The sequence below is a fragment of the Corvus moneduloides genome, chromosome 30 (genome assembly GCF_009650955.1).
Source record: "Corvus moneduloides isolate bCorMon1 chromosome 30, bCorMon1.pri, whole genome shotgun sequence".
NCBI lineage: Eukaryota > Metazoa > Chordata > Aves > Passeriformes > Corvidae > Corvus > Corvus moneduloides.
In genome coordinates this window covers 1,910,921-1,936,085 of record NC_045505.1, presented here as the reverse complement: position 1 = coordinate 1,936,085, position 25,165 = coordinate 1,910,921, and the positions used below count along the sequence as shown (strand labels likewise).

Below are 25,165 nucleotides of genomic sequence, written 5' to 3'. Positions count from 1 at the left end.
AGCCTTTTCCTATGGAAAAATTCCTGGGTTTGGGTGCCAGGCCTGGGTGATCCCGAGCTGTGGGACACTGGACACTTCTCCTGGGGTTGTGTCCACCCTCCTGACTGCTCCACGTGCAGTTATTTCCATCTTTTCCCGGGAAATCAGCCCCTCTCCAGCTGTTATCCGTGTTTTCCTGAATCTCTCCCAATCTGCCGACATCCCAGCTCAGGGCTGGACGGGGTTTGCAGCAGAGCCCTGGGGATCGGGAATTCCTTCCCTCTGCTCGGAGCAGGAGGAGGAAAGGGCTTCACACAAACTTTGGGAATGTGTCAAACCTCCCTCTTGAGATTCCTCTTTCGCTCTGACTCAGCCCTGCTCTGCCCAGGGCTCCTTTCTGATGTGAATTTCTGCTGTATTTCTGCTTTCTTGGGGTTCCTTATTTCCCGGTCTTCTCCAGTGATTCCCAGCAGGTCCCTGGGGTGCTCTGGGTTTGTTGGGGTGAGCTGCAGGTGTCAGGGGCACGCGGAGGTGCTGAGCCCACCTGGGCAGCGCAGGAGCCCTTCCTGCTCGGGGCAGTTCGGGAAGTGCCGTGGGACCCGTGGCACAGCTGGGAGCGACATGGCAAAGTAAAAGGACGTGGCTTAAAACCAATTCCAGCTTCTCACTCACGTCTTTATTCCCATTTCTTCCAAAATGGCTCGGAGCTGGGCCAGAGGATGGATAACGGGGATTTGGGATGGGAATCCCCTCGCTTTGGAAAATGGGGAAGTTGGAGAGGGGAAGCGCCCGCGGGGGTGGGGGACAGCCAGGGCTTCGGGATGGTGTCCAGATGACCTTTAGTGTCCCTCCTGAGGAAGGGAATCCTCCTTCCCTCCTCCTGGGAGCTGCTCTCAGCATCCCAGGGATGAGGCAGCCGGAGGATTGGGAGCTGCTCCGTGCTAGAGCCGAGCTTGGAAGGGCTCCCTGGAACAGGCTTCGTGCCCACGGGGTGGTTTGTGTGTGCTGGGGAAGGATTCTGGCTTGGATTTGGCTTTGGACTCGTTTTCTGCTGCATCCCACGTGATGCTGCTGCGCCTCTGCTTGGATTTATTTATCCTTCGGACTTTCTTGGGCCTTCTTTTTCTTTTTTTTTTCCTTCTTTTTTTTTTCCTCCTTTTTTTTTTCTATTCCCCTTCCTGGCACTGAGAATCGAGGCCAGATTTCCCAAACTGCTCTTCCCCCCTCATTCAGCACCGAGCTGTGCTGCAGTCAGGGAGGAAATGCTGCCAGAAAAGAAACCTTTTGGTGAGAGGCCTTCAGCAGCGGGGACCTGTTGCTTCCTGGAATTCATCAATTATTTTCTCCGCGTTCCAAGTGATCTTGGAATTCACAGTTTGGGCTCTCAGGGATTTTAGGATCGTGGGCGAGAAGGGTGGGTTCACCCAGTGGCCTGGGCTGCCGTGGGGAGCCAGAGGTGGTTTTTCCTTGGGCTTGGGGTGTGGGAGAAGCTGCTTGGAGAGACTAAAAATGGATTCAGTCAGCCCTCCCAGCGCAGCATTCCCAGCTTTTGTCTGGATTCCTGCTTGGAATCCTCAGTGGATCTCCTGGTTCTCTCAGTCCTTCACCGTCTCCACTTCTTCAAATCTGCTTGGCCCAGACCCAAAAAGTTGTGGCTTAACCCAGGTTCTATGTGGAGTTTGAGCCTGGCCCAGCTGTGCCTGTGCCCAGGTGAGCCGTGAGAGCTCCAGCGTTCCAGCAAGGAGCTCCAGCGTTCCCAGTGCCCAGCCCTGGAGGTGCCCACAGAGCTTGGTGCTCACTCGCAGGTTTTCCCCCTCCCCAGAGCCGGGATTTACGGCGTCTTTGGCTGCAGTTAGGCTTGGCTCACAGGAGCTTGGCTCAATTCCTTGCTCTGAAGTTCCATTTCCTCCTTTTCCAGGAGCCTCTTTCCCCTCACCTGGGGCAGAGTCGGCCCTGCTGTGGGTTTGGGAAGCTCCCAAACCTTGTTGAGTTTGGAGCCCCGGGAATTCGGGGCCTGCCCCAGCCCCAGCACAGGGGGCTTCACCTGGGCTAAGCCCAGGTTTAGAGTGTGGGGTTTTTGGCTCATCCCCCTTCCCTCCAAGCTTGGCTTGAAGGATTGGGAATGGCCCAGGACGGAGCTGGACCTGGGGAGCCTGGAGTGCTGATGGCTGTTCCACCCCGGGGGGGCCAAACAAAGCTCCTGTGCCCGTGCCCAGGGTTTCTCTGAGCTCCCTTTGTGGCCTAAAACCTTCAAAGCACTGAGTCCTCTGACTTTTTCCTCCCCTTCTCCCAAAAAAATGACATTTGAGCTCTTTCAGTGGTGCCTGGAGTTGAGGAGAGAGCGCAGCTGGGAAGGAGCGGGGTCTGCGAGGTCCTTCCCAAGCCAAAGCATTCCAGGATTCCGAGGCCGCCCCTTGGGGGGCTCGGGGTGCCCCTGCCAGCAGAGCCCTGCCCAGCCCTGTGCCGCTGGAGAGCGTTCCCAGCCCTGCCTGGCAGCTCCCTGGCTCTGCTTGGAACACCAGTCCCGCTCCGAGAGCTGCCCTTGGCACGGGGGGCTCGGCCGTGCCCCTGCCCACGGTGCTGCGTGTGTTTGTGCCCATGCCCCCACGCTGCCCCAGCCCCTGCAGCCGCGTCCAGAGGGGCCCCAGAGCCCGGCGTGCCTTTGGGTGGCTGCCCAAGCCCTCGCCTTGGCGCGAGGCAGCAGCGGGGCTTTAATCGCTTGTAGCAATTAATGGTGGTAATTAGCGAGAGTCGATTGCTTCTGGAGGTCCGGTTGGTGCTGGAGAGCCCGAAAAGTTTGGGGAATGAGGGTGAACTTCTGCTGTGAGGAGGGGGAGCTTTGCTAATGAATATAATTCATGTGAAGTTTTCTTCTCCCCTGTTGTGGTGGGATCTGCAGTCAGGCTCAGGAGCCCATCCCGCTCTTCCAGCTGTAGGAATATTCCCTTTTTTTTTGTCCTGGTGTTGGTAGAACAGAGCTGGGTGAGGAGCAAAGGCAGATTGTCACTGAGGCGACAGCTGGGTGCCAGGATTCCTGGGGTTGATTAATTAATTAATTAATTTTGGGTCCTAAAAATGTGAGGGCAGAGCTGCAGCAGAGCATGGGGGCAGATGGAAAGTGTGGGAGCAGAGCTGGGGAAATTTTTCCACAAATTCCATTGGGTTTTGGAGTTTTTCCATGGCAGAGCTCCCAGTCTCCTACCTGGAGTGTCCAGATCCGGGCTCAGACAGGACCAAATGGGGTTTTTGTCGGGAAGATCCCAAGTGTGGCAGTGGTTTAATGAGCAGGACCTTGTCTGGTGGGGGTGGTGAGGAATTCCCAAGGGATGCTCCCCTCCCTGGGGATGCCTCTCACCTTCCCAGCCCACTTTGCTTTGTTTTCCCTTTTTTTTTTGGCACCTCCCTGTTCCCAAACCCTGCAGGAGCCCCTTTAGGATGCTTGTCCTTCATCCCATAAAGCTTCACCTGAGTTATTGTGAAGTCTTGCCTAGGAAATCACGGCTGTGCTCCCCCCCGAAACACAGCTCCACTTGAACAACTCGCTGCAGCGCCTGGGATTTCTCTGGAAATCCTTCTGCTTGGAACATTTCTCGCTCCCCTCTGAGTTTTAGGGCTTGTGCATCAAACAGTAAAAGCACAGGAGCCTCCAAAAGCTGAATAAAGGAAAGTGCCCGGGCGGGATAATAACAGGTGGGACGGAATATTTTTATTTTATGGGGAGAGCAGTGTGGGGTCCCTGTCCCTCTCTGTCCTGCCCTGGCTCCATTATTTCAATTCATGGGCAGGGTTTTTATCTGTAGGTGCTCCTTTCCATCGAGGCTCTCCCGCTCCTCGCTCTGGGCAGCCCTGGCTTTGCTCTTCCCTTCAAACCATCCCCACACGTTTGTAGGGAAGATATGTTCCAGCTCAGCTCAGGGCTCTTATGCCTCGTTTGCAGCAGCTTTCATTGAAACAAGGGCTCTGAAGTGGCGAAATAATTTCAGGAAATGGGACTCCAGTTTCTGGGTCACTCAGGCATTTCCGAGGTAAAATACTGCGCTCTCCCAGGCTCGCCGTGGCTGTCTCGTAATTACCCGGGCTGGGTGAGGAGCAGTGGCTCTCAGAGGCTTTTCCTTCCTTCCTTAAAGCTGAATTATTTCCCCGTGCTGCCGTAGATCTCCGGCACAGCCCCAGCTGGATCTCCCCTAACGAAGGGGCTGCTGGGGCCGTGCGAGTCCCCTGCCTGGGCTTTGCTTTGCGTTCGGCAGCACTCTGGCAGTGCCGCCTGTCCCAGGGCCGCTCTGGGGCCTCCTCTGTCCCTTCCCAGGAGGTTTGACCCTTTTCCCACAGCCCGTGGAATTACTCTGCAGCCCATTTGCTCCTGGGGGAGCCGAGGAGGAGCTTTGGGAGTCCCTTTGTGGAGTCACTTTAGGGCCAGACACGAGAGGTTCTGACAGGAGCCGTGCCACTCCAGGGCAGGTTTAAGGCACTTCCAAGCAAGCAGTGAGGGTTTTGCACGTCTGGCACCCCTGAGGCGATGCTGTCCTGGCTTTTTGGGGATCCTCTCCGAGCTTGAACACCCAGAAAGGTCCAGCCCCGACGGAAATGCTTGGACTTGGCTGAGGTTTCGCTGTAAACGACTCGTTAAATACTCTGTGGCTGGGGGGGGATTCGTTTCCAGCGAATTCCCTGCCAATATTCCAGTTTACACAGTTGGGTTTGCTTTGCTGTATCAAGCCCACGAAGCGTGAGGGTGTTGTGCCTCCAGAGCAGCTTTTGTAGCCCGGGCTCTCGGCCTCCTTTCCCACACGACAATTTTAAGCTCTTACAGCTTTTGGTTACAAAGCAAACACTCTCCCTCCTTCCCTCACACCCCAAAATAACTTGAAAGTCCGAGTTTAGGCCTCAGAGCCACCTTGGGGGGGCCTCTCCCTGCAAAACTGAAAGTCTTTCGCAATTTCCATGGGTGGATCCCAGCTGGGAGAGGCAGGGAGAGCTCTGGGCACCAGAGGGGCAGGACGGGCCCTGTGCCCGGTGGCTGCCGGCTCCAGATTCGCTCTGAGCTGCGGCAGCAGTGGGAGTGAGGTGCCAAACGGGCTCTACAAAGCAGGTTCGACCCCCATTCCTGCTTTCCTCCTGGCTTTTTTAAGGAAGAGCTTGACCTATTTGTTTTTCCCTCCATTGAGGATGGACCTCGGTGCTCCCAGGCTGGCACAGGGAGGGGATACCGAGCCCTGCCGAGGACAGGGCTCTCCCCACGCGTTCTCCGGGTGACCCTGCTGATCCCAACCCGTCCAGAGCGTGCTGGACATTCATCCCGAGGCTCAGGGAGCTCAGAGCTGGCCACGGCTGCACTCAGAAAAACAACAAGGAGCCTTTCCTGGCCCGGCCTCAAAGCGCTCTGCTTCCTTCCTCGCATTTTCAGTGGGAAATCTCGGACTATTTTGGAGAGCCTGGGGGCAGCGCCTCGTGCTTCCTCCTCCCGGGCTGGAAATGGCAGCCAGGGCTGCGTCCCCTCCCTCCTGCTCGGCCAGGAGCAGTTCTGGGTTGGGATTGCCACCGGCCCCTCTCTCCTGCAGAGCCTGCCAGGGTTTGTGTGTTCTTCTGGAAGCCAGAGGGTTCTCCAGCCCCGATCTGCAGCCATCCATAATAATCTCGTTTATTGTGGCTTTCTCTGCTCTCCCCCTGCCCGTCCTGGGGCTGGGCCGGTGCCTCGAGCACCATTTGTGTTTGAATGGGTTTGTTTGTGCTGGGCTGGGGTTTGTGGAGCTGCTCCTGGCGCAGCTCCCGGGGCTCAGCAGAGTTCCCCAGATGGAGCTGGGATGGCCTGGCCTCTCGTTAGGCTCTGGGAATTAATCCCAGGGAGCTCAGGCTCGTCAAGACTTTAACTCCTGCCTCGGTTTTACCTTTTGCGTTGAACTGGGTGAGGAAAGCAGCGATGGTTCTGTGGAGGAGGAGAGAAGGAGCTCCCCGTGCCGGAGGTGCGGTGGAACCCGGGCTGGGATGAAGGCTGCTTGCTTTTTTGGGGGGAATCTGTGCGTAAAACCCCATTTCTGCCTTTGCTCCTGCTGTCAGCCAGGTGCTGCAGTTTTCCTACAGAGCCCCAGCCCTCCCTGGATCCTCCCCCCTCCCCGAGGACTCTCTGCCCTGTTTAGTGGCCTGGCAGGGTTTTGGTGCTGCCTCTTGGCACAGGCACCTCGCCTGCAGCTGCACCTTTGCTTGGGCTTGTTGCTGCAGGCCTGAGGGCCGCGGGGTTTGTGCCTGGGCTGTTCCTTTCAGGGTGAAGCTGTGGGGATCCGCGCCGTGCCTGTCCTGCCAACATTCGGGGCCGTGGCACTGAACCGTCCCATCCCGGGTGCCTCCCTCACCCTGGAGCCCCTGTAGGGCCCTTTTTGGGGTGCTGGGTGGCACCAATTCCAGCACCAGCAGTTGTTTACCCAGTCCTGTGTCTGCCTTTCCCCCACTCTGCTGCCGTGGGACCCAGACACTCGGCACCGTTGTCAAACCGATGCTGAAGTGTCTCCAGTTGTCCCTTTTGCTCCATCCAGGCTTTGGAAGCTGCAGGTCTGAAGGGTGAGGGAGCCGCGGGAGCCTTGCCTGGGACCTGAACAGCTCCAGGAGCTCCTGCCCAGAGGCTCGATGGTCGCTGCCTCCCCTCCTGCCCCTCTCTGCCCCTCTCCTGGGCACAGCCTGTCCCTTGGTGTCCCTCTCTCCAGCGATTTCCTTCCTCCTGACTCATTTTGCAGCTCATTCCCCACTCGCCGCTGCCCAGACCTCAGCCCAGGGACTCTGTCAGCAGCGTGCTTTTGTGCCTCTTCAGTCTGAGCCTATTTTTAGGAGGTGGCTCTCGCAGCTCTGCTGGTTTTGGTTCGGGGTTGGTGCAGCCCTCAGCTTTAATTTTGTGGTCACATTAATGTAAAGTTTATCCTCATGATTTACGAGTATAACCCAGAAATGTGGCGGTGCTGGTGGAGGAGAGAGGGCTGGAGAGGGATCCCTGCTGGAGAGGGATCAGTGCTGGCAAACCCAACCCAGAACAGTGTCTGCATCTCCCCGAGTGTTTTTTGGGATCCGGAGCATTCCTGCCCATCCTGCAAGGCCCAGATGCAAGAGTTGGGCACCAGCATTTCTGCAGCAGCAAGTCATGTGCCAGGACAACAATAGAGCCTTATTTTTAGAGCATTTTTCACCCCAGCTCTATCCCTAGCATTCAGCAGAGTTAAGGATCAGGAGTTTCTTCCAGCTTCACGCTGAGGTTTAAGGAGAAGGTGATTTTTCAGTTGTTTTTTTTTTTGTTTTTCATGGGGATTTGAGGTGATGTAGAAACCCAAGGGGTTTGCAGCAGGCAGCTGGACACAGGAGCGTGGGAGCCCCCAGGGGATGAGGGCCCGGCTGCTCCTGACTTTGGCACATTGGAAGAGACTCAGATTCCCAAATCCCGGCTTGAGATGCTTCCACCCTCAGGTCCTTCTCTAATCCAGCTGGAACAGCTCCATGGGAGCTTCAGCAGCACAAAACCCGATCCGAAAACGTGTGAGGGCGGGCCGGGGCTGGGGTGGTTGTGGTGAAGGTGTGGCAGTGGCTGTGGTGACACAGCTGAGGCCAGCCCAGGGTCAGAGTGTGACCCTTCCCGTGTCACCAGGCTGTCACCACCCACAACTCCACCTCCACAAGGCTCAGTTCGGGGGTGTGTGGAGCATCTTGGGGGAAAAGCTCCAGAAGTGCCAAAGGGGCTTTGGGAATGTCATCCTGCTTCTCCTGCCCCTTCTTCCCAGACTGTTTCTGAGCGGAGTTTTTTCAGCTGGCTTCCAGGAGGTGCCAGCGGGGTGTCCTGGGGCCGCCCGTTCGGGAAGGCCGCTCTGGAGCGTTGTCACGGGGCTCGTTCCTTCCCGGGGACTCCCAGGTTCCCCCGTGGAATGTCTGGCCCAGGACCACGGGCTCTGCTTCTCCTGCGGCTTCGTTAACACGGCTGGGCACCACTCGGGCTTCATGGGCCGAGGCACCGTGGGGACAGCGGCAGCTGCGCTGGCAGGATCCAGCTTGGGAAGGAGGGGGAATTTGGGTTATTGAGGTGGGAAGAGCAGCTCAGGGTAAACAGAGGCTCTGGTGGGCAGCAGGGGAAGGGCTCGGAGGGGGAGGGAAGGTTCTGGTTTTCCTTGGATCCTGGGCAGCCTCTCCCCGGCTCCAGCTCCTGCCCCAAGAGCCCTTTTAGGTGGGTAAAACTCAGATTTTGATTTCAGAGAAGCTGCTGCTGTGGGGAGGAGTTAGAGCTGCTGCAGCTGAAGGTGGGAAGGAGATGCGGAGGGGATCAGAAGGTCCCTTGGGCGTCTGAAACCACAGCAGGCACACAGCTCCTGCTCTGGGGAAGGGGCTGGAGGAGAGGGGCTCTGAGGGGGCTGGGACACGCTCTGGGTCATTTCCAGCCAGCTCCAGGTGATCTTTGTGGGTCAGGAGAGGGAAGAATCCCCATCCAGGCCTGCTTTGGGTGAAAATTCCCCTCATCTCCCCCAACCCTGTCAGGGCCGTGTGACCAATCTGTCTGTGCGTTTCCTCCTTCCCCGGCTGTGTCCAATGCGCTAAAACCCATCAAAACAGTGAAATATCGTCCCAGGGCTGCCGGAAGAGGGCCGGGAACGTGCTCCTGGCATCCAATCAGCTCCTCACCCGGCCTCTTCTTAAGGGCGGAATTTATGGACGCAATTTATCCTGGCTAAATGTGACATAAATCTGAGCGCCCGTGTGGACGCACCACTCGTACTCTGCAGCCAGCCAGCAGCTGAACCTCGCTTCAGGGGGTGAGAGGATCCTCCTGGCGCTCCAGCTCAAGGAAACCGAGCTTTTTGCCCTGTGTTTTGTCCCGGTTCTGGTTTTTGTCCTGTCTGGGAGGCAGCCGAGGTGCCATGGCTTGCAGGATGGTTTTCCTGCTGCTTGAATTCCTCAGAGGGCTTTGGCAAAAGTGTAAATACGAGGCAGGGAGAGCGCGGAGTTCTCATGCTGGTGGTGAGGACAGGTCTGTGCCCTGTGTCACTTTTGGGGCTTTTCTGGGGCCGTTCCTGATGTTTGGGTGCCTTTGTTACCCCTGGCCAGGCAGGGGTTCGGCTGCCAGCCCGTGCCGCTGGTGACAGGGACGTTTGTCCCCATTCCTGCTGGTGACAGGGACGTTTATCCCAGTTCCTGCTGGTGACAGGGACGTTTATCCCCATTCCTGTTTGCATGGGCCCCGGGGTTTGGCTCCGTAAATCCAGACACAAACCCAGCCCCAGCCCAGCGCCAGGGACGTCTCTGCCTCTGTTCCTGTGGGATCACAGCTCCTCTCTCACCACCCTTTGGGTCTTGCTGCTGGGGCTGAGGGGAGGGAATTCATCTCCTGCAGTAGGAAAATAACCAATTTTTCTCATTCTAAGCAGCTCATTGATCCCTTTTCCCTGGCAGCAGGAGGGGCCACTCCTGCCGCTCCCCTAGCCGCATTCTTGGAGCTCTTTCTCACACAGCTCCTAAAAATACCAGCCCTCCCTCCCCACCCTCGGGGCTGCCAGTGCAGAACCCTTCTCCCCCCAAGCTCCTCGTCCCTTCCTGGCATTCCAGCATCTCCCAGCATCTCCTAGCTGGGAGCAGGAGGTGCTGGGAGCCCCACGGAGCAGCCCCGAGCATGTTCCCACAGCAACCCCCCGACCAGGGAGCATTTGCTTTATTAGAGCTTCTTAAAATCCTGCTGTAAAAGTATCAGTGGGTGGAGGGAGCCGTTATTTCTTGAATTCGAGATTGGAGAGGGAGGGTTTGCTTTATTTACTCTTATTTTTTATTAATAAGAACGGCTTCACTTGTAGCATAATAGGAGTGAGTGTTTTGTTATCCTTGGCTGTAATCCGTGATAAACTGCCCCTGCCATCAGCCTTGTAGTTTACCCACTGGGGAGCCCGATTATTGCCTTGTAAAACGGAGCACCACTCCTATAATCCCTTAATTAATTAAATGACAAATTTTAGTTCTCTCCCATTGAAAATATAACCGGTGCAGAGAGAGGCCGTGGATTTATTTGACGGCGGCTCGCTCGCACTTTGTTTTCCTGCGGATTGCCACTGTCGCTGCTGATTTGTTTGTGCGCGGGGATCCTCGGCCTTGGCCAGGGGCTGGGGTCGATGATCCTCGTGGATCCCAGGATGTTCCCTGGTCCTGTAAATACCCCGGGAGGGCAGATCAGGCCGTGCTCGGGGGGTTTTGCTGCCGCTCCTCCTCAGGGGCTGAGCGTTGTCCCCACCTTGCAGGAGGTGACACCGAGCTGCAGAAGCTCCCGTAACCCTCTGGGCTGTGCTGGGAGCCCAGGGAAGCTCCCACACCTTTCCAGGTTCCCTTCCAGCTGTAAAACCCCCCCAGTCCCTCCCAAATCCTAAACTGGGGCTGGAATAATTCCTATCCCAGGGCTGATAAACGACATCCCAGCAGAGGGGCAGCTCCTGCTGGTGCTGGTGGGGATTTTTGGGCTCGCTTAACAATTTCTCTCCCCTTCTCTGCCCTCCAGGCTGCTGTGAAAGATGGGTGACGACAGGCCCTTCGTGTGCGGCGCCCCGGGCTGCGGACAGGTACAATCCCGCGGGATTTGGGCCCTTCTGTCCCGGAGCCAGAGCGCTCCAAGGCACCGTTCTGTGGGGTCCCAGGAGGCAGTCAGATCCCGGGATCTGCAGGGTGTAAATCCTGGTTGTGAACTCTGAGCTCTCAGCAAACCCTGCGTGGTTTGGGGGCTGATTGTTGTGACTCGACCTCCCCTGGGCCTGCTCCGCTAATTCCGCTCCCAGAGGATGGATCCAAACCCCTCCAGGGCAAGGAGGCTCCAGAATTGCTCCTCTGGAGCAGCTGGGAATGTGACAGGTGATGGGCTGTGGTAAATGGTCCCCAAAACGCTATTTTGGGATGGGGCTTTTTCCGTACCCGTTGTGACTTTCTCCTCCCTGGAGCCCCTGTGGAGGTCTCTGGATGAGGGAGGTGAAGGAGGCACATCCTCCTCCAGTCACTCCCCCCCATCCCGTTTTCCTCTCATTTCCAGGGAAAACGGTGCCGGCCCAAAACTGAGCTCAGGGGCTCTCTGGCCCTTGGTACTGGGAGGAACTGGGGGATCAGGGAATTCCTGCTGATTTAATGGGATCTGCTGGAAGCTGGGGCTGCCCTGGAAGTGCAGCCCCGTGCAGAGCCCAGCAGGATTTGGGGTTGTTCCCAAATCCCTGTTCTGAAGCACTGGGACCTCAAAATGCCTTTTTTGGGGGGGAAATTGTGGCTCTGAGTCAGGTGTTGAGTAATGTGCTCACCCTGCTTTCCTGGCTGCAAAACTGGGATTGGTTTGGGAACAATAATCAATCCCAAGGCCCCTGTGTGTGTCCAGTTCTTCACTTTGTTTAATTCCTCCGTGCCTCCTGTGGGGCTTTAACTGAAATTAAAGAGAATTCTGCATCCCCAGGGAGCATCCTGTGAGGGATCCGTGCTGCTCTTTCTTTTCACAGCACAAAAATGAGTCAAAACCCTCATCTGGGAACTCCTGAGGACTTCAAACCCACATATTTAGGGTTTCCCAGCTTTCTGGTTGTTCTGGCAGGAGCCTCACCCAGATCCTTCCCTCCCCTCTTGCAGGTGAACTTCCTCCTTTTGCCTTTTTTTTTCTTTTTTTTTTGGAGGCTGCTTTTTATCTGAAACTTCTTTGCCTGTGAAATTGTGCAGGCCATTTATAAAATGTATTAGCTGTGTTTGAGCACTTAATGGTGTGAGCCCTTCAATCACACGGCCCTAAAACCGGCTTCAAACAAGCAATTAAGGCAAACAACAATGTATTTAAATTTAATCTCCCACAATCTCCCACAAATGACATCTAAAGGTGGCTGCTTCCTCCTCTGGCTGTTCCAGCCTGCTGCTTATGGGTAATTCTGACAATTCTTCATGTTAATATGGAAATGCTGGAATCCTGGTAATTCCGAGCGGGATGATTCATGGGGATCCAGCCTGACCTCGCAGACGCTTTTCCCGGAACGTCCTTCAGGACAGAGCAGGGATGGGATGGGATGATCCAGCCCGGCTCGATGGGAAACTCTTCCAGGGGTGGAGAATCTGCCACAGCCCTGGCTGAGGTGGTTCTGAGGGTGGTTAATGGGTTTTGCTGGTTGGGGGAAAAGTGAGGCCTGATTTCCAGGCTGGGGATGGAGTTTCTGTTTGTTTGTAGGGCAGAGGATGCCCCCCACGGAATTCCAGGTGTTTCCTGGATCAGGTCATCCCTTAAGAACCCACAGAGCTCCCACTGGAAATCCCAGTGTCCCCCCAGTGTGGGGCTTTGTCCCCTGTGCTGCACCTGAGCCCCACCCCGAAGGTTTCAGAGCCTTGCCAAGCCCTGCTCACCCCTCAGACCCCATCCTAAGCTGATCCTGGCTGAGCTGAGCTTCCTGGGTGTTCCTTGTTTTTGAGGGGTTTTGGTGCCACCTGAGCAAACTGGGACGGGTCCCTGGGTGTCCCTTCGGCGGGGACAGCGGGACAAGGTGCCCAGTCCCTTTTTTGCTCCCTGGAATTTGGGATCAGCCTCCTCCAACGCTCGCTGGGATGGGAGGAGGAGAGGGACTGGCAGAACCAAACAGAGCTCTGTGAAACCAGCACCGATTCCCCCTTCAGTGTAAAGTATAAAATCAAATTATTTTGCTTCCCATTTAATCCTTTGCTGCAGCAGCTGCTTCCATCCCTCTGTATCCGACACCAGCCCCATCTCTGAGGCCTCAAACCCTTTTTCCTCCCTTTTTTCCCTGTTTCCATGCAGGAAAAGCTGCCGAGGGCAGCGAGGAGGGGGAGAGGGCACCCAGAATAGCCGAGCAGATCTGTGTGCGTGAGCCCCGCATGGCCGGGGCTGCAGCGGGCTGTAAACATGTTTGGGGTTGCCAGGGCTGCAGGGGGGGTTATTTTGGGATTCTCCCAGCTATCACTTCCCAGCAGCCGGGCCGGGCTGGCGCAGCTGACTCGGAACGTGCCGTGGAAAAAGGCTCCGCGGCCAAGGTCGCGTGTCCGGCGCCTTCCCCGCAAGGACAGGTGGCGAAGTTCCCCTTTTGCAGCCCCCTGAGCGGAGGGAGTGGAGCTGTCCCTGCCCCTGGAAGGGCAGGAGGGAGCTGGAGCAGGCCCTGGAGCTGGAATGCCCCGGGAAGGCGCAGAGGGATGCCTGGAGCGAGGATTCCCTTGAATCCGTGTGCTGAAATCGATCCGGGCTGGCGTGTGCTGCTCATCACCCTCCGGACTGCGGCCGCTCCCGGTGCTGAGGGGCAGGGAGGGCTGGGGCTGGGAGTGTTCCCCAGGTTTGGGCACTGGGACAGCCCCACCTCGTTAATTAGGGAATTAAACCTTCAGCTGGCTCATTAGGACACCCAGAGCACAGCTCTGGAGCCAGAGGGGGCTCCAGCTGTTGCCTCAGGAGCCACAGGGAAGTTTCTCCACTGGCTCCATCTCCTCCCTTGGAAAACGGCCTCAAACCCTCTCGGGGACCCAGCAGACACCAGCCCTGAAGGCTTTGGGATGCTCCAGGCTCTCCAAAGCACCCTTGTGGAGGAATATCCTCCCTGATGAAACTGCGTGGCCGCTCCTGCTGCCCAAAGTACTGGCAGGACCGGAATATTGGGTATATTTAACAGGGAGCACCGCTTGCCCGGCCCTCCCCTCCCTCCCTGCGCAGCATTTCCCTTTTACAGGGCACACAAATCATCCCTCCGGCCCTCATTCCAGAGCTCCAGTTATCCAGGCCATTTCCTCAGACAATCGTTTGCTGTTTAAAGCCCCTTCATTTACCAGTTCATCCCCCCGGACCCTCGCACGGAGGTGACGCCTTGAGCAGCATCCAGGAAACGCCGAGCCCAGAACTTTGCACCGGGCCAGAAAATGATTTTTTTTTTTTCCCCTTCTCGCAGGTTTATTGTATCCTCTTATCTTGTCATATAATAGAAATAATGTTTATGGCGTCCAGGCCTCAGCATCACTTGGCATTTAACCAACCTCAGAAGCAGTTTATTGCTGTGTGTACGCTGCTGCCACGACCATTATCCCTTAAATCTCCATTGCCCAGTAATGGATGAGGCCCCAAACGCTCCTGCCATTGGCTGAGCTGGGGTTTGGGGCTTGTATAATCCAAACCAATATGGATTATTCCCTGTGTAGGGCATGGGGGCGGGGGGAAGCATGGCCTTTCCCCTTCCCAAGCAGCGGGGAGTTCACCCCGTCACCACTCCAGCTGTGGGGCAGCACCGTGTCCCCATGGCCTTGGCTGCTCCGGGGTTTCCAGCCTGGGATTTCCAGTTTGGGATTCCCAGCTGTGGCTCCTGAGCTGTGCCTGTACCTGGTCCAGCTTCGTCCCACTGCCAGCAAGGGCCCAGTTCCCGCAGTGCCAGGGACGATCCTGGCCCTGGGAGCCGATCAGAGCACCCATGAGGGAGGACACCACGGTGCTCTTGGCTCCGGGACCCCCAGGTGACCCAGACACCACGGTGCTCTTGGCTCCGGGACCCCCAGGTGACCCGGACACCACGGTGCTCTTGGCTCCGGGACCCCCAGGTGACCCGGACCCCACGGTGCTCTTGGCTCCGGGACCCCCAGGTGACCCGGACACCACGGTGCTCTTGGCTCCGGGACCCCCAGGTGACCCGGACACCACGGTGCTCTTGGCTCCGGGACCCCCAGGTGACCCGGACCCCACTCCACCTTGGGCTGGGTGCTCCGTGTCCCCAGGGACCCAAGCCCAGTGCCCATCCCACCTGCAGCCCTGGGAGGTGCCCCAGGCAGTGCCAAACCTCCCCCCACAAGCCCCCAAGTCCCTCCCGAGCCGCGCTGCTGCCCCTCCCTGTGCCAGCCCAATGTTAACTCAAAAACAGTGGAATTTAACGGTGGAGCAGTGATAAAATCCTCCTTTTTCCTGTGCTGGGCCACAGCTCCCCCTCGGCCGCGCTTGGCATGCGGGGACACGTCGCAGCCGCGTCCCTACAGCACCCAGGTGGGTCTGGAGGCTGATCCATAAACCTCCCGCTCCGTTGTTGAAACCCAGGGAAAACCTGGAGCTCTGTGCTCAGGAATTCCTCGCTGCCCACCCCCGGCTCCTTCCCAGCTGCAGCTTTTTATTGGGAGCTGATGGAAAACCCTGCCAAGGACCATCTCGTGTCCAGGTCTCCCGTGATTTCCCAGGAATGCAGGTTTCAGAGTTAATTATTGATGGCAGCCCAAGGCCCAGGCAGCTGCAGGACCTGCACCGAGTGGCAGATGCTGCATGAAGCTCCCGGCCTTGCAGGGCCGGAATGGCTCCGTGCGGGAGCGGGGCTGGCTCTAGGAACTCTTCAGTTGTTGGCAGGAAAAGGAGGGAATTAATTTGAGCCGTAACTCCTGGACTGTCAGCAGAGCCCAATGATCTCTCCCACCTCTCGCCCAAGGTATTTTTGGAGGTGGGGAGGGGGAAGGCTAATTTTGAATAATAATAAGCTTGAGAAGGCATCTGAAACCAGTAAACGTTTATTTTTTACACTCCTATAACTTAAAAACGGCCAAACCAATTTAAACCAAATTGGATAATAAAAAATATTGCTCCTAGGCTGAGCCCCTGTTTGCCAAGTTCCAGCCTAGAATGAATTTTTATGGCCAAATTATAAACCCCCTAGAAATGAAGGTTTAAAATGGAAATGTTGACAGACCTTTAACTACAAAAGCACCGTAATAGAACTTCTTTTTTTCTAAAATGGTTGGTTTAAAATATAATTAAGACTTAAATATTATTTAATAGCAGCATTTCCTGTAAGTTAAAATCTTTATCATTCCTCTGGCTGGGGTTCCTTGGCAGTTCTTGGAACGCCGGCGCTGCTCTGCAGTGGGAGCACGTGTGGGCCACAGACCCTCGTCTGTCACGCGGAGACGGGGCCGGACAGCTTTCCAAATTCCGACCAGGAGCCCGGGTGCCAGAGGAGCCGCTGGCTTCCCGCGGATCCTGCGGCTCTGGAAGGCACCAGACCCGGATTTCAGCGCCCGTTCCCTGCAGGAAAAGGGGTCTGGTCCCCCCGGGCTGACCCAGCGGCGATGAGGAGCCGTGGGATCGCTGCCCTGGTGTTCCCAGCACTGCCCCAGCCTTCAGGGCTCTTGGGAAACCGGGATGAGCCGGGAACGAGCCGGGATGAGCTGGGATGAGCCGGGAAGCTCCACGCCGCAGTGTCCTTGCAGGAAAGGCTTTTCTGCTGCAGAGCCCTCGCTGGGCTTCTCCCTGCTCCCTTCCCGAGGGATGCGCGGCTCCGTCCTGACCCCGTGCTGGCCTCCGGGCAGGGCAGGGTGGCCCTGGCCTCAGGGTGTCACTGCCCTCAGGCTGGCTCTGCCCTCAGGGTGGCTCAGGATCGAGGGAAGGGGCCGGGCCCTTTCCTGCTGTGCCAGGGGGACGTGCAGACTCGGCAGCCGTAAATAATCTGGGGAGAGGGGCCGGGAGCCAGCACGGGGCTCCAGAGGAGCAGCCAGGGATGTGAGCGTGGGTCTGTGTGCGTGGGGTGCTCCTGGGCACTTGCCGAGGGCAGCAGGATGAGCATTCCCTGCCCTGGCTGCAGGAGAGCATCCCAGGCGAGCATCCCAACCCTGCACTCATGGCTGTTACTCAGGGCTTTACTCAGGGCTTGCTATTCATCCTTGTGCCCCTCGAGCCGGGTTTGGAGCTCCTCAGACCCCGCCAGGTTTCGAATGATTTAAATTTCTGATTTATTTCGGGTTTGTATTTTTCTGCTGAGCCTCGCTGTTCCCAGTTAATGGGATGGTCTCCACTTTCCGCAGCAGCAGGGAATGAGGAGAGAGGGTTTCTCTTTTATTTTGGGAACATGATCAGGGCTGCAAAAATCCCTGCAGAAGGAGCTCGGATGTGCCCTCATAGGGGGTGGCTCCTTGTTTGGCTTTAAGGGACTTCAACACCCACGGAGTCTCTGCTGTGAGCGGAGTGAGCTGGGCCCAGCCCTCACCTGGAGCTCTGTCCCAGAAATGCAAATTGTGCTGCCAGGAGCTGAGCCAGGCTCGGGCACTTCTGGTGCTCATGGGCTCGGGGGGGAGCAGAAAACTGCTCTGAACCAAAGCTGGAGCCTGAGCATGGCTCGGAGCTGGGCCTGGGCTGGTTTCTGCCAGGGACTGCAGAACCTGCATGTTATCCCCCCTAAAACCCATGGAAATGGGGCTCTGAGTGGGGAGGACGGGAGGTTGCTGGGGGAGGGAGGGAGGGGTCTTAAAGTGCAACCAAAGCTGCCACCAAAGCTGCCAAATCCTCAGGGTTGGAGCTTTTCCTCCCTCCTCTGAGCTGGGGGTGTTTTCCTGGCAAGTACAATATTTCCCGATGTTAAACGCGGTATTTTGAAGTCAAGGCTGTTTGGTTTTGAAGCCCCGCTCGCTCCCTGCCCGCTGCTCTGAGACAATTGTAAATCCTTTTTATTTTACTGCGAGAACAAATCACTTATTCCTCGGAGCAGCAGCTCTGACAAGGACCTCGTTATCAGCATCATGGATATCCCAGAATCAGCATCGCAGCAGGGATAAGGCTGGGAAGGAAAAGGATTTATCCAGCCCTCAAAAGGTGCCTGAATTTGCAGGATTTTCTGTAAACTTCTTGTGTAAAACCCAGCCAAGCTGTCACTTAAGGATTAAAAAAACCCAAGCTGGAGGTGGGGGAATGTGTCTGGGATTTTATCCCCTTCCCCGGTGGTGTCGAGGGGTTCTGTGAGATGGAGAAGGACTCGAAGGTTTCCCTTTGGACCCTGCCCTGTGCCCTGGTTTTATTTCAACACCCAAATAATCGGGGGTTTAAATCCTGAGCCGCTTCCCTGCTCGGTCCCAGCCCAGCCTGGGCTCGGCACGGCTCCGGCAGCTGAAATCCTCCCTTTTTCTCCAAAGGATGCTTTGTTGGCTGGCGGAGGCCGCTCCGCCCCTCTGCGGCAGCCGCGGGATCCATGCGGCTCTCCCGGCGCTGGCAGCGGGAATACTGGGAACACTGGGAATGCTGGAGCACGGGCAAACAGGACGCAGCGTGTCCTGAGCACCCGGAGCCCGGAAATGTTGGGAGCAGGGTGGAAAACCACCTTTAATTCCTGTGTTTCTAGAGAAAGATGTGGGATTCCTACTAAGGCGATTTTTTTACACTTCGGGGCGTTCTGGGCTCACATTTTCCCCCTCAGTTTCTCGCTGCTCTGTGTGAGAACCTTCCTCAGGGTCGGGATTCGGGTCGGGCTGTTGAGGGTCGATACAGGGGGCATGGAAGCACCGGGAGCAGCGGGGTGGATGCTCCGGGCTGGCGATGCTCCTCCACAAAGGGCTGGGCATGGAGGGGTCAGCAGAGGGAAAAAAGCACCTTTGGGGCTTTTTCCTAAAGAGCAGCCCCGGCGCGTCCCGAAGGCGGCGAGCGGGGTCAGCCCCGCGCGGGTTCGGGTTGAATTTTGGCCGAAGCACGTTCGCGGTGAGCGGCAGAAAAGCGAAACGCGGGGCAGGAGAGGCTGAGCTCGGCTCGGGCTCATCCTGCCCCTCTCAAACCTCCCTAAATCTCGGAGCAGCAGCGCGTGTTTAACACCTGCTCAAGCACCGCGGCTTCCGAGCGCTCGGCCCAGCTGTCGAGCTCAAGTGATTTCTTTTTTTTTTTTTCTTTTTTTATGCCGGATTAAAACAATAAAAACATTAAAGTCCTAAAATTCCCCCTGGGAATAAAGATGCAGACAATAAAGAATTGTGCGAGCAGGGCTGAGCTGGGCTGGGCTGGGCTGGGCTGGGCTGTGCTGGGGGAGCTCTGCGGCAGCGCAGGACGAGCTGCGGGCGCATCTCAGCGCTGCCGAACAAAACCCTCGGGCGGGGGACGGGCTGGGATCGCCCCTGGGGCACCGGCAGAGGGTTTTGGCCGCTTCCCTCCGGGATATTTATAAACGGGGAATGTGTGCGTGGCTGCGGTTTGAGGCGGGAGGCGGGGGCGTGGCGGGGGCCGGGGTGGCCAGGAGGGTTTGTGGTCACCGGAATAATCGTCGGGAATTCAGAGCGTCAGCCCTGGCTGCTCAAACCCCCTCAGCATCGGCTCCGGACGGGGGTGAGCGGTTCCGTCTCCAAAACCCCTCATTTGTGAGAATAAGCACCCAAAGGAGGGCTCTAAGTGATGCAGGCCAGGCTTGAATGGAAGGAGCCGCCGATCCCGCGACGGCTCTGCCCTTCCCTTGCCTTCCCTTTTGTTGTGAGGCTCCCGCCTGTCCCCGCTGCTGCTGCTGCCGCAGAGTCACCGCGGGAGGGGTTCCCGGTGCCACGGAGCGCCCGGGACTCGGTGTGGGCCCTTCCCGGTGTCCTGGAGTGCCAGGGATTTGGGAATGAGCCCTTCCCAGCTCCCTGCAGTGCCCAGGACTCGGCTGTGAGCTCTCCCTGCCCCGCAGCACTGCTGCAGTTCCCTTCTAACCTTGCTCCTGAGCCAGCCTGCTCATTCCCCACGGGAATGCGCCCTGGCCCGTGGCTCCGTGGCCGGGGGAGGCGATTCCTGCCCGTGGTTTGGTGTTAGAACCTCTGTGCCTCTCTTGTCTCCTTGTCCGAGGCTCGGCTGGCGTTTGCTGCAAACCGCGACGTTCGCAGAGCTCCGGAGGAGAATTTCAATGCGTTTTGCTCCGTGTGAGATTTTATTACCTGCAGCCCGAAACGTGGGCGGGAAAAATGGCTCAGACCCCTTAAGGATGCAATTTTGGTGACCTTGGCTTTGTGTTTCCACATCACTGAATCCTCACCTCGCCCTGGGATGTGGGGGAAGCTGCTGGGAAAGGTTTTCCGGGCACTTGAAGATTTTATCTGCTCGGTTTTGTCGGGGGCTGCAGGGGGAAGGGTTTGGGGTAGCCAGGGGGGGATTTGGGAGCAAAGTGCAGCTGGGAGGCTCCAGCTTTTGTTCGCAATTTTGTCGGGATCATGTCAGTGTTTGCTCCCCGAGCCTCATCCATCACAGGGTCACCTCCATCCTCCCGGTGTGAGTCCCCTCATGGAAAAAAATGGGATAAAGGCAAACAGCCTCTGCCACAAAAACCTGACCCCACTGGCTGGGAAAACTCAGTCCCTTCTGCAAACTGATTTTGGGGGAAGAAAGAGCAATCCAGGAGCTGCAGGATGGAGTCGGGCATGGGAGTGTGCTGGGAGAAGTCATAAATCTCCAGGGAGAAGAGGGTCACTGAGAACCTCATCAGGGTGGGAGCAGCAGCTCCGCGTTAATGTGCCCATAAATCCCCGTTCCGATAAAACAGGTGGCTCTTCCGAGAGGCAAAAAGAGGCAAACACCGATTTTTTTCTGCTGCTGCTGCTCCTCTCCTTTTTTAAAAGCTTTAATTACCGCAGTGCTGATGGCTCGGTGCAGGCAGGAGTCGGGAATGCGGCTGGATGTGGGAAGCAGGGGCAGGGAAGGAGGGAAGGGAACTGCAGGTTGGCCAAAATCTCCAGGGGGAGGCACGAAAATGAGTTTTCATACACGGATTGAGGATGGCACTGCCGGAAAATTTTTGGTGCTTTGGAAATGAGGAAAATGAAGGGAACTGCTGCAGGGTGGGAAATGGAGCTCTGGGAAAAGGTCTGGGAGCTCCATAAATAGGGCTGGGTGAGGAGGGGTGTGAGGACAGGACTTGTTCAGGGACAGGGACACTTTCCACCACCCCAGGTTGGCCTGGGACACTTCCAGGGATGGGACAGGCACAGCTCCCCTGGGCAGCCCGGAGGGAATCCCCTGGGATTTCTGCAGCTCCTTTCCAGAATATCCCTGTTGTTCCCAAGGACCCACAAATCTCAGTTTGCCCCCTCTATTTGTCCCTCTCCCCCGGTGATCTCCCACTCTTCAGGAATTCCCTCTCCCCATTTCTGGGCTGTGTTTAAGCCGTGCCCGGGATCCGTGGGTCGGCACTTCCCTGCAGCTTTTCCCTCCGTGCCACCGATTAAAGGGGACAAACCCCAAAGCTCTGAGTGACCTGAATTCTCTTTGCATTTGACCTGCTGCCCTTCCCAGGCAGCTGCTGCTGCTGCTGGAGCTTCCCCGGGAGATAAATCCACAAAAACCCCTTTTCCAGGCGATAAAGCCATCAGCGGCGGCTCGTGCTCCGTGAATGGGTGGGCACATTCCCAATATTGCGCTGAATTGAAGGAAATCACCATTCCAGGGCCCTAAAAAGCTGAATGGGGCCGTGGCATCCTCCGTGTGATTGTGGTGGCGTTCCAAGGTCAAGGCTGAGTCACGCTGGGGCTTCCAGCGCGCACGGGCAGAGCCGGATCCCCTTGGAGCCGAGTTTTGTGTTAGGATTTGTTTTAGGGCCGTTTTTCGGGGAGCTCTGAGACAATGGTGAGTGCGGGGGGGTGGTGGGGGGCCTCTTCCGAGGGGAGAGCCACCAGATGGAACCTCCCCTCCACCAGCCCTGGGGAATGGGGTTGGGAATGGCCAGGAAGGGGCTGGACTGGAGCTGAGGGAGCGGCTGGAGTCCCTTTGCCTGGCGCGGCAGCTCCCACAGCACCACCCGAGCCCCTTGTCCTGTCACACTGCCCTGGGCATCCCAAATCCAGCCTTTGGCTCTGTCCTGCCTCAGTTTCCCTTTTGTCCTTTTCCCTTTCCATGGCTCAGGTGCCCTGTGGGCTGCAGGGCTCTGCCCTCACCCCGAATTCCCACTGAATTCCAGGATGCCAGCCTGGCAGGGAGCAGGGAATCGGAGCAGCTCATCCCAGGGTCCCACCCGCTGCCAAAGCCTCTCCCGGCTGTGCCCCCTTTCCAGAGGCGTTTTCCAATCCCTCCGCAGCCTCCTGGGGCACGGAGATGCGGCAAATTCATGGACTCTGGTTCGGATTTAATTATTTTTACACTTCCATTCTTGTTCCTGGGCTGTGCAGGGACAAGAGTTTCCTGGCATTCTTTCGCTCGCACTCTAAATCCCTCCCGTTTGTTTGTTTGCTGGGGGATAAAACTCTGGGAAAAGCTCCTGGATTATTCCTTCAGGAGCTGTCGGGTGTCCAGGACAGGAGGGTGACACTGAATGAGCAGCAGGGGACAGCAGGAAGAGCTGAAGCCTTAGAGGGGGATTTGATTTTATTTTTATTTTTTTCTCTTTTTTCACCCGGTCTTTTGTACCAGGGGCTCACGAGTCTCTCCCCACATGAGCAGCGTCCCCCGAAAACCCACCAGCAGCTGCATAATTCCCGATAATTCCTAATTTTCCTCCTGCAACGCCGCGGAACTGCTCGGCCCGGCCGCTCTCTTCCCTAGGGCAGGAATTCCGCTCATCCCGCGCCTTCTCCTCGGTCCCTGTGCCCGGAGCCCGCAGGAGAGCGCCGAGCTGCCGTGCCTTGGTTACTGGGCTGCGGTCGCTCCGCTCGCAGCGGCCCGGGAGGACGGAGGCTCCGCGGGGATCGGTGGCTGCCCAAGGTCACAGCGAGAAGCTGCGGCGCTGCGGGGACTCGAGCGGGGCTGCGGTGATGATTCCCATCCAGAGCCGGCGATCCCGAGGGACGCGCCGGGCTCGGGCTCTGGAGCCGCTGACGCTCCCGCGGCCGCTCCACCCCCTCGCTCACCCCGTTAATTACCGCGGGGCCTCTCCCCTTAATTCCTGTGGCAGCGGTAATTAATACACGGCTTTTAATCACCCGCGCTCGCGTCGAAAGGAAAGCGGCGCTTCAGAATGCTCCACCGTGTGGAAAGCGGGGATCGCTGCATTCCCGGGACCCGGCGCTGCTCGGGCTTTGTCCCCGCCGGCTTTTAGGGATCTGCTCCGTGGGATGGGCTCCGTCCCCCCCGAGCGGGGTCGGTGCCGCAGGAAACCCTCCCTGCTCTCACGCAGTGGAGATTTGGGAACCAGTTCGGGTTTGTATCCCTGTGATTCCAGCCCGGAGGCAATTGGGGCTGCAATTCCCGCAGCCCTCCCGGGGCTCCTGGGCTGTGTGCCCAGGACAAAGCGCGACGCCGTTCCCGTCCCAGGTGTTCCGTAGCCCAACTCCCCCATCTGCTCCTTCCCTCCCTGCGCCCCTCTCCCGAAGCCCAGACCTCGGGAGGCTCCTTGGCTTTGGTGGTGAATGGTGCCCAACAACCCGGGTCAAACCCCACCGGGATAACCCCGTTCCTGGCATTTCTGTCCCGGCTCTGCTCCGTGGTGTTCGTGTCTGCTCCCACCTGGGAGATCTGACTGAAATCCAAGGGGAAAATAAAAAAAGGGACGTGGAATCCGGAGTTTCTGGAGGATTCTGCCCCGGACGTCCTTGGCTCCTCACGTACTCAGCCAGATGGTTCCTTCCCCCCCTGCCCAAACACCTGCATTCCAGGAGGGGCGCGTGCCTCAGAAGCCCTTTGGGATAAGCGAAGCCATAGAAATGTAAATGAAATTATTTACCTACTCCCAGTTAAATGCTCTGCCCTTCTGGCCAAGGAGGATTGGTGGGATGGGATGGGAACCAGAACCCGCTTAACTCTTTGTGTAAATTGCAGGGAAGTTTGGGAAGTATCCTACCAAAAAGGAAAAAAATTCTGAGCAAACAAGAAAAAAAGGGCGGAAATCCCAGTTTTGGTGCTTTGCACAATGTTCTGTGGGGCTGCTGGGCCGGGGATTCCTCACCCAGGGCTGCCCAGAGTTTCTGATTATTATTCTTATTCCTCCCTTTTTTTTTTAACACAAGGAAGGACCGGGAATCAATCACGGGGCAGCAGGGAGCAGGGTTTTAAAGGGAAAGGCAGAGCCACAGGGTCCCTGGAGTCGCCAGAGCCAAAAATAACATTTCAGGGTTTAAATCTCGCTGCAGTTTTAGCTGGGGGCAGCTGCAGGGGGGGAAATGGCACAAAATGCACCGAGGGCTCCCTCCCTGCAGCTGCCTGGAGCCTTCCAGGTTTCACGGAGCCAGAGGGAATTGGCTTTTCCTGCGGTCCGTGGCTCGGGAAAGGCACGGGATGCTCGGGGTTGTGCATCCCGGTGTGGAGCAGGACCCAGCAGAGCTGCCGGGAGTGTGGGGGGTCACCGCTCCCAGCTTTTCCTCTCCTGCAGCTTTTCCCTGGATTGTGAAAAACGACCCCGCTGTGGAGCCCGAGCTCTCCAAGCGCAATTCCCGGTCTGGTTTTCCTTCCTGAGCTGATCCTTCTAAACCTTCCCCCCTCGTCCTTCATCCTCCATCAGGACTGGGGATCGGGAGCCGCTTCCCGTCCCTGCTCCAGCTGCTGCCGGCACCTTCCAGAAGCGCTCGGTGACCTCGGCTGCTGCGTGGAAAACAACCACGAGCTTCCCAAGCAGGCTCCGAGCTCCTCTGGAAGCTGCTGGGCACCACCGGGGACCCTCCGGGGGGAGACGGCTCCCAAATCTGCGCCTCTTGTCTCCCGTGCTGGTGGAAACGAGACAATCTGTCCGTGCGCTGTTGAATTCTCCCAAACCACCAAGTCTTTGTCGTGTTCCCTCCTCATCCCGACACCTCCCTTCCCATGGAAATGGGCCTCGGATAATTGTGATGTTCCCCCCGGCCTTTCCAGCCGTGAATCACTCCTGAATCGGGGCACTTTAGGCACATTAGCGAATTAATCCGCGCAGCCAGGGATGGAATTATCCCAGCATTGCTCAGCTGGGAGATGGGGGAGATGGATCCAGCACCGGGGGTCACATCACTCACCCTGGGACAGCCACCCTGGGGTCCCCGGGGCACCCCGGCCCCGCCTGAGCTACCCCTGGAAAGGGGCAGGGAATGTCTCTGCAGCCTGGAAATCCATGGCATCCGAGGGATGGGCCGTGGGCAGCGGGCCGGGAGCAGGGAGGACGGGCCGGGATGGGGCCAGGAGGTCCAACCCCCCCAGGGCCATGGCCTTGCCCCCCTCCCGGCCCCGTGGGCGCCCTGCCCCTCACCCCGGCTGGGCCAGCAGAGCCAGGCAGATCCCAGGACATCCCCAGACTCTCAGCCCAGGCTGTGGGGAGCACAAGGATGGATTTTGGAAGCGAAACCCGGACCCAGAGGGTGGCTGCATTTAAAGCCGGTGCCTTTGAGCTCAGCTCGTGTATGCACTGCATCATTTCCCTCCCGCTCCGCAGTGCGGGCTGCTGCTGCTCTTTGTGTCCCCGTGGGCACGGTGACCCCAGTGCTGGCTGCCGCTGGTCCCTTTTGTGTCCCCACCGTGTCAGGAGTGTCCCGGTGGGCACGGTGACTCCAGCCCGGTGGGCACGGTGCCTCCAGTGCTGGAGTTAAGCCGGAGCAGCTCAGGCTCCCCGGTGCT

At 57.6% G+C, this 25,165-nt stretch overlaps 1 protein-coding gene across 3 annotated transcripts in view; it reads left to right on the top strand.

Annotated features, from left to right (window-relative positions):
- The window catches only part of ATF7 (activating transcription factor 7), a 47,847-nt gene that overhangs the window by 1,964 nt on the left and 20,718 nt on the right, over positions 1-25,165 (top strand). For all 3 annotated transcript variants that reach the window (XM_032093854.1, XM_032093856.1, XM_032093855.1), the window contains exon 2: positions 10,478-10,538. In XM_032093854.1, coding sequence (XP_031949745.1) covers positions 10,491-10,538 — 48 coding nt within the window. In that variant the 5' untranslated portion in view covers positions 10,478-10,490. The remainder of the gene's footprint in view (positions 1-10,477; positions 10,539-25,165) is intronic.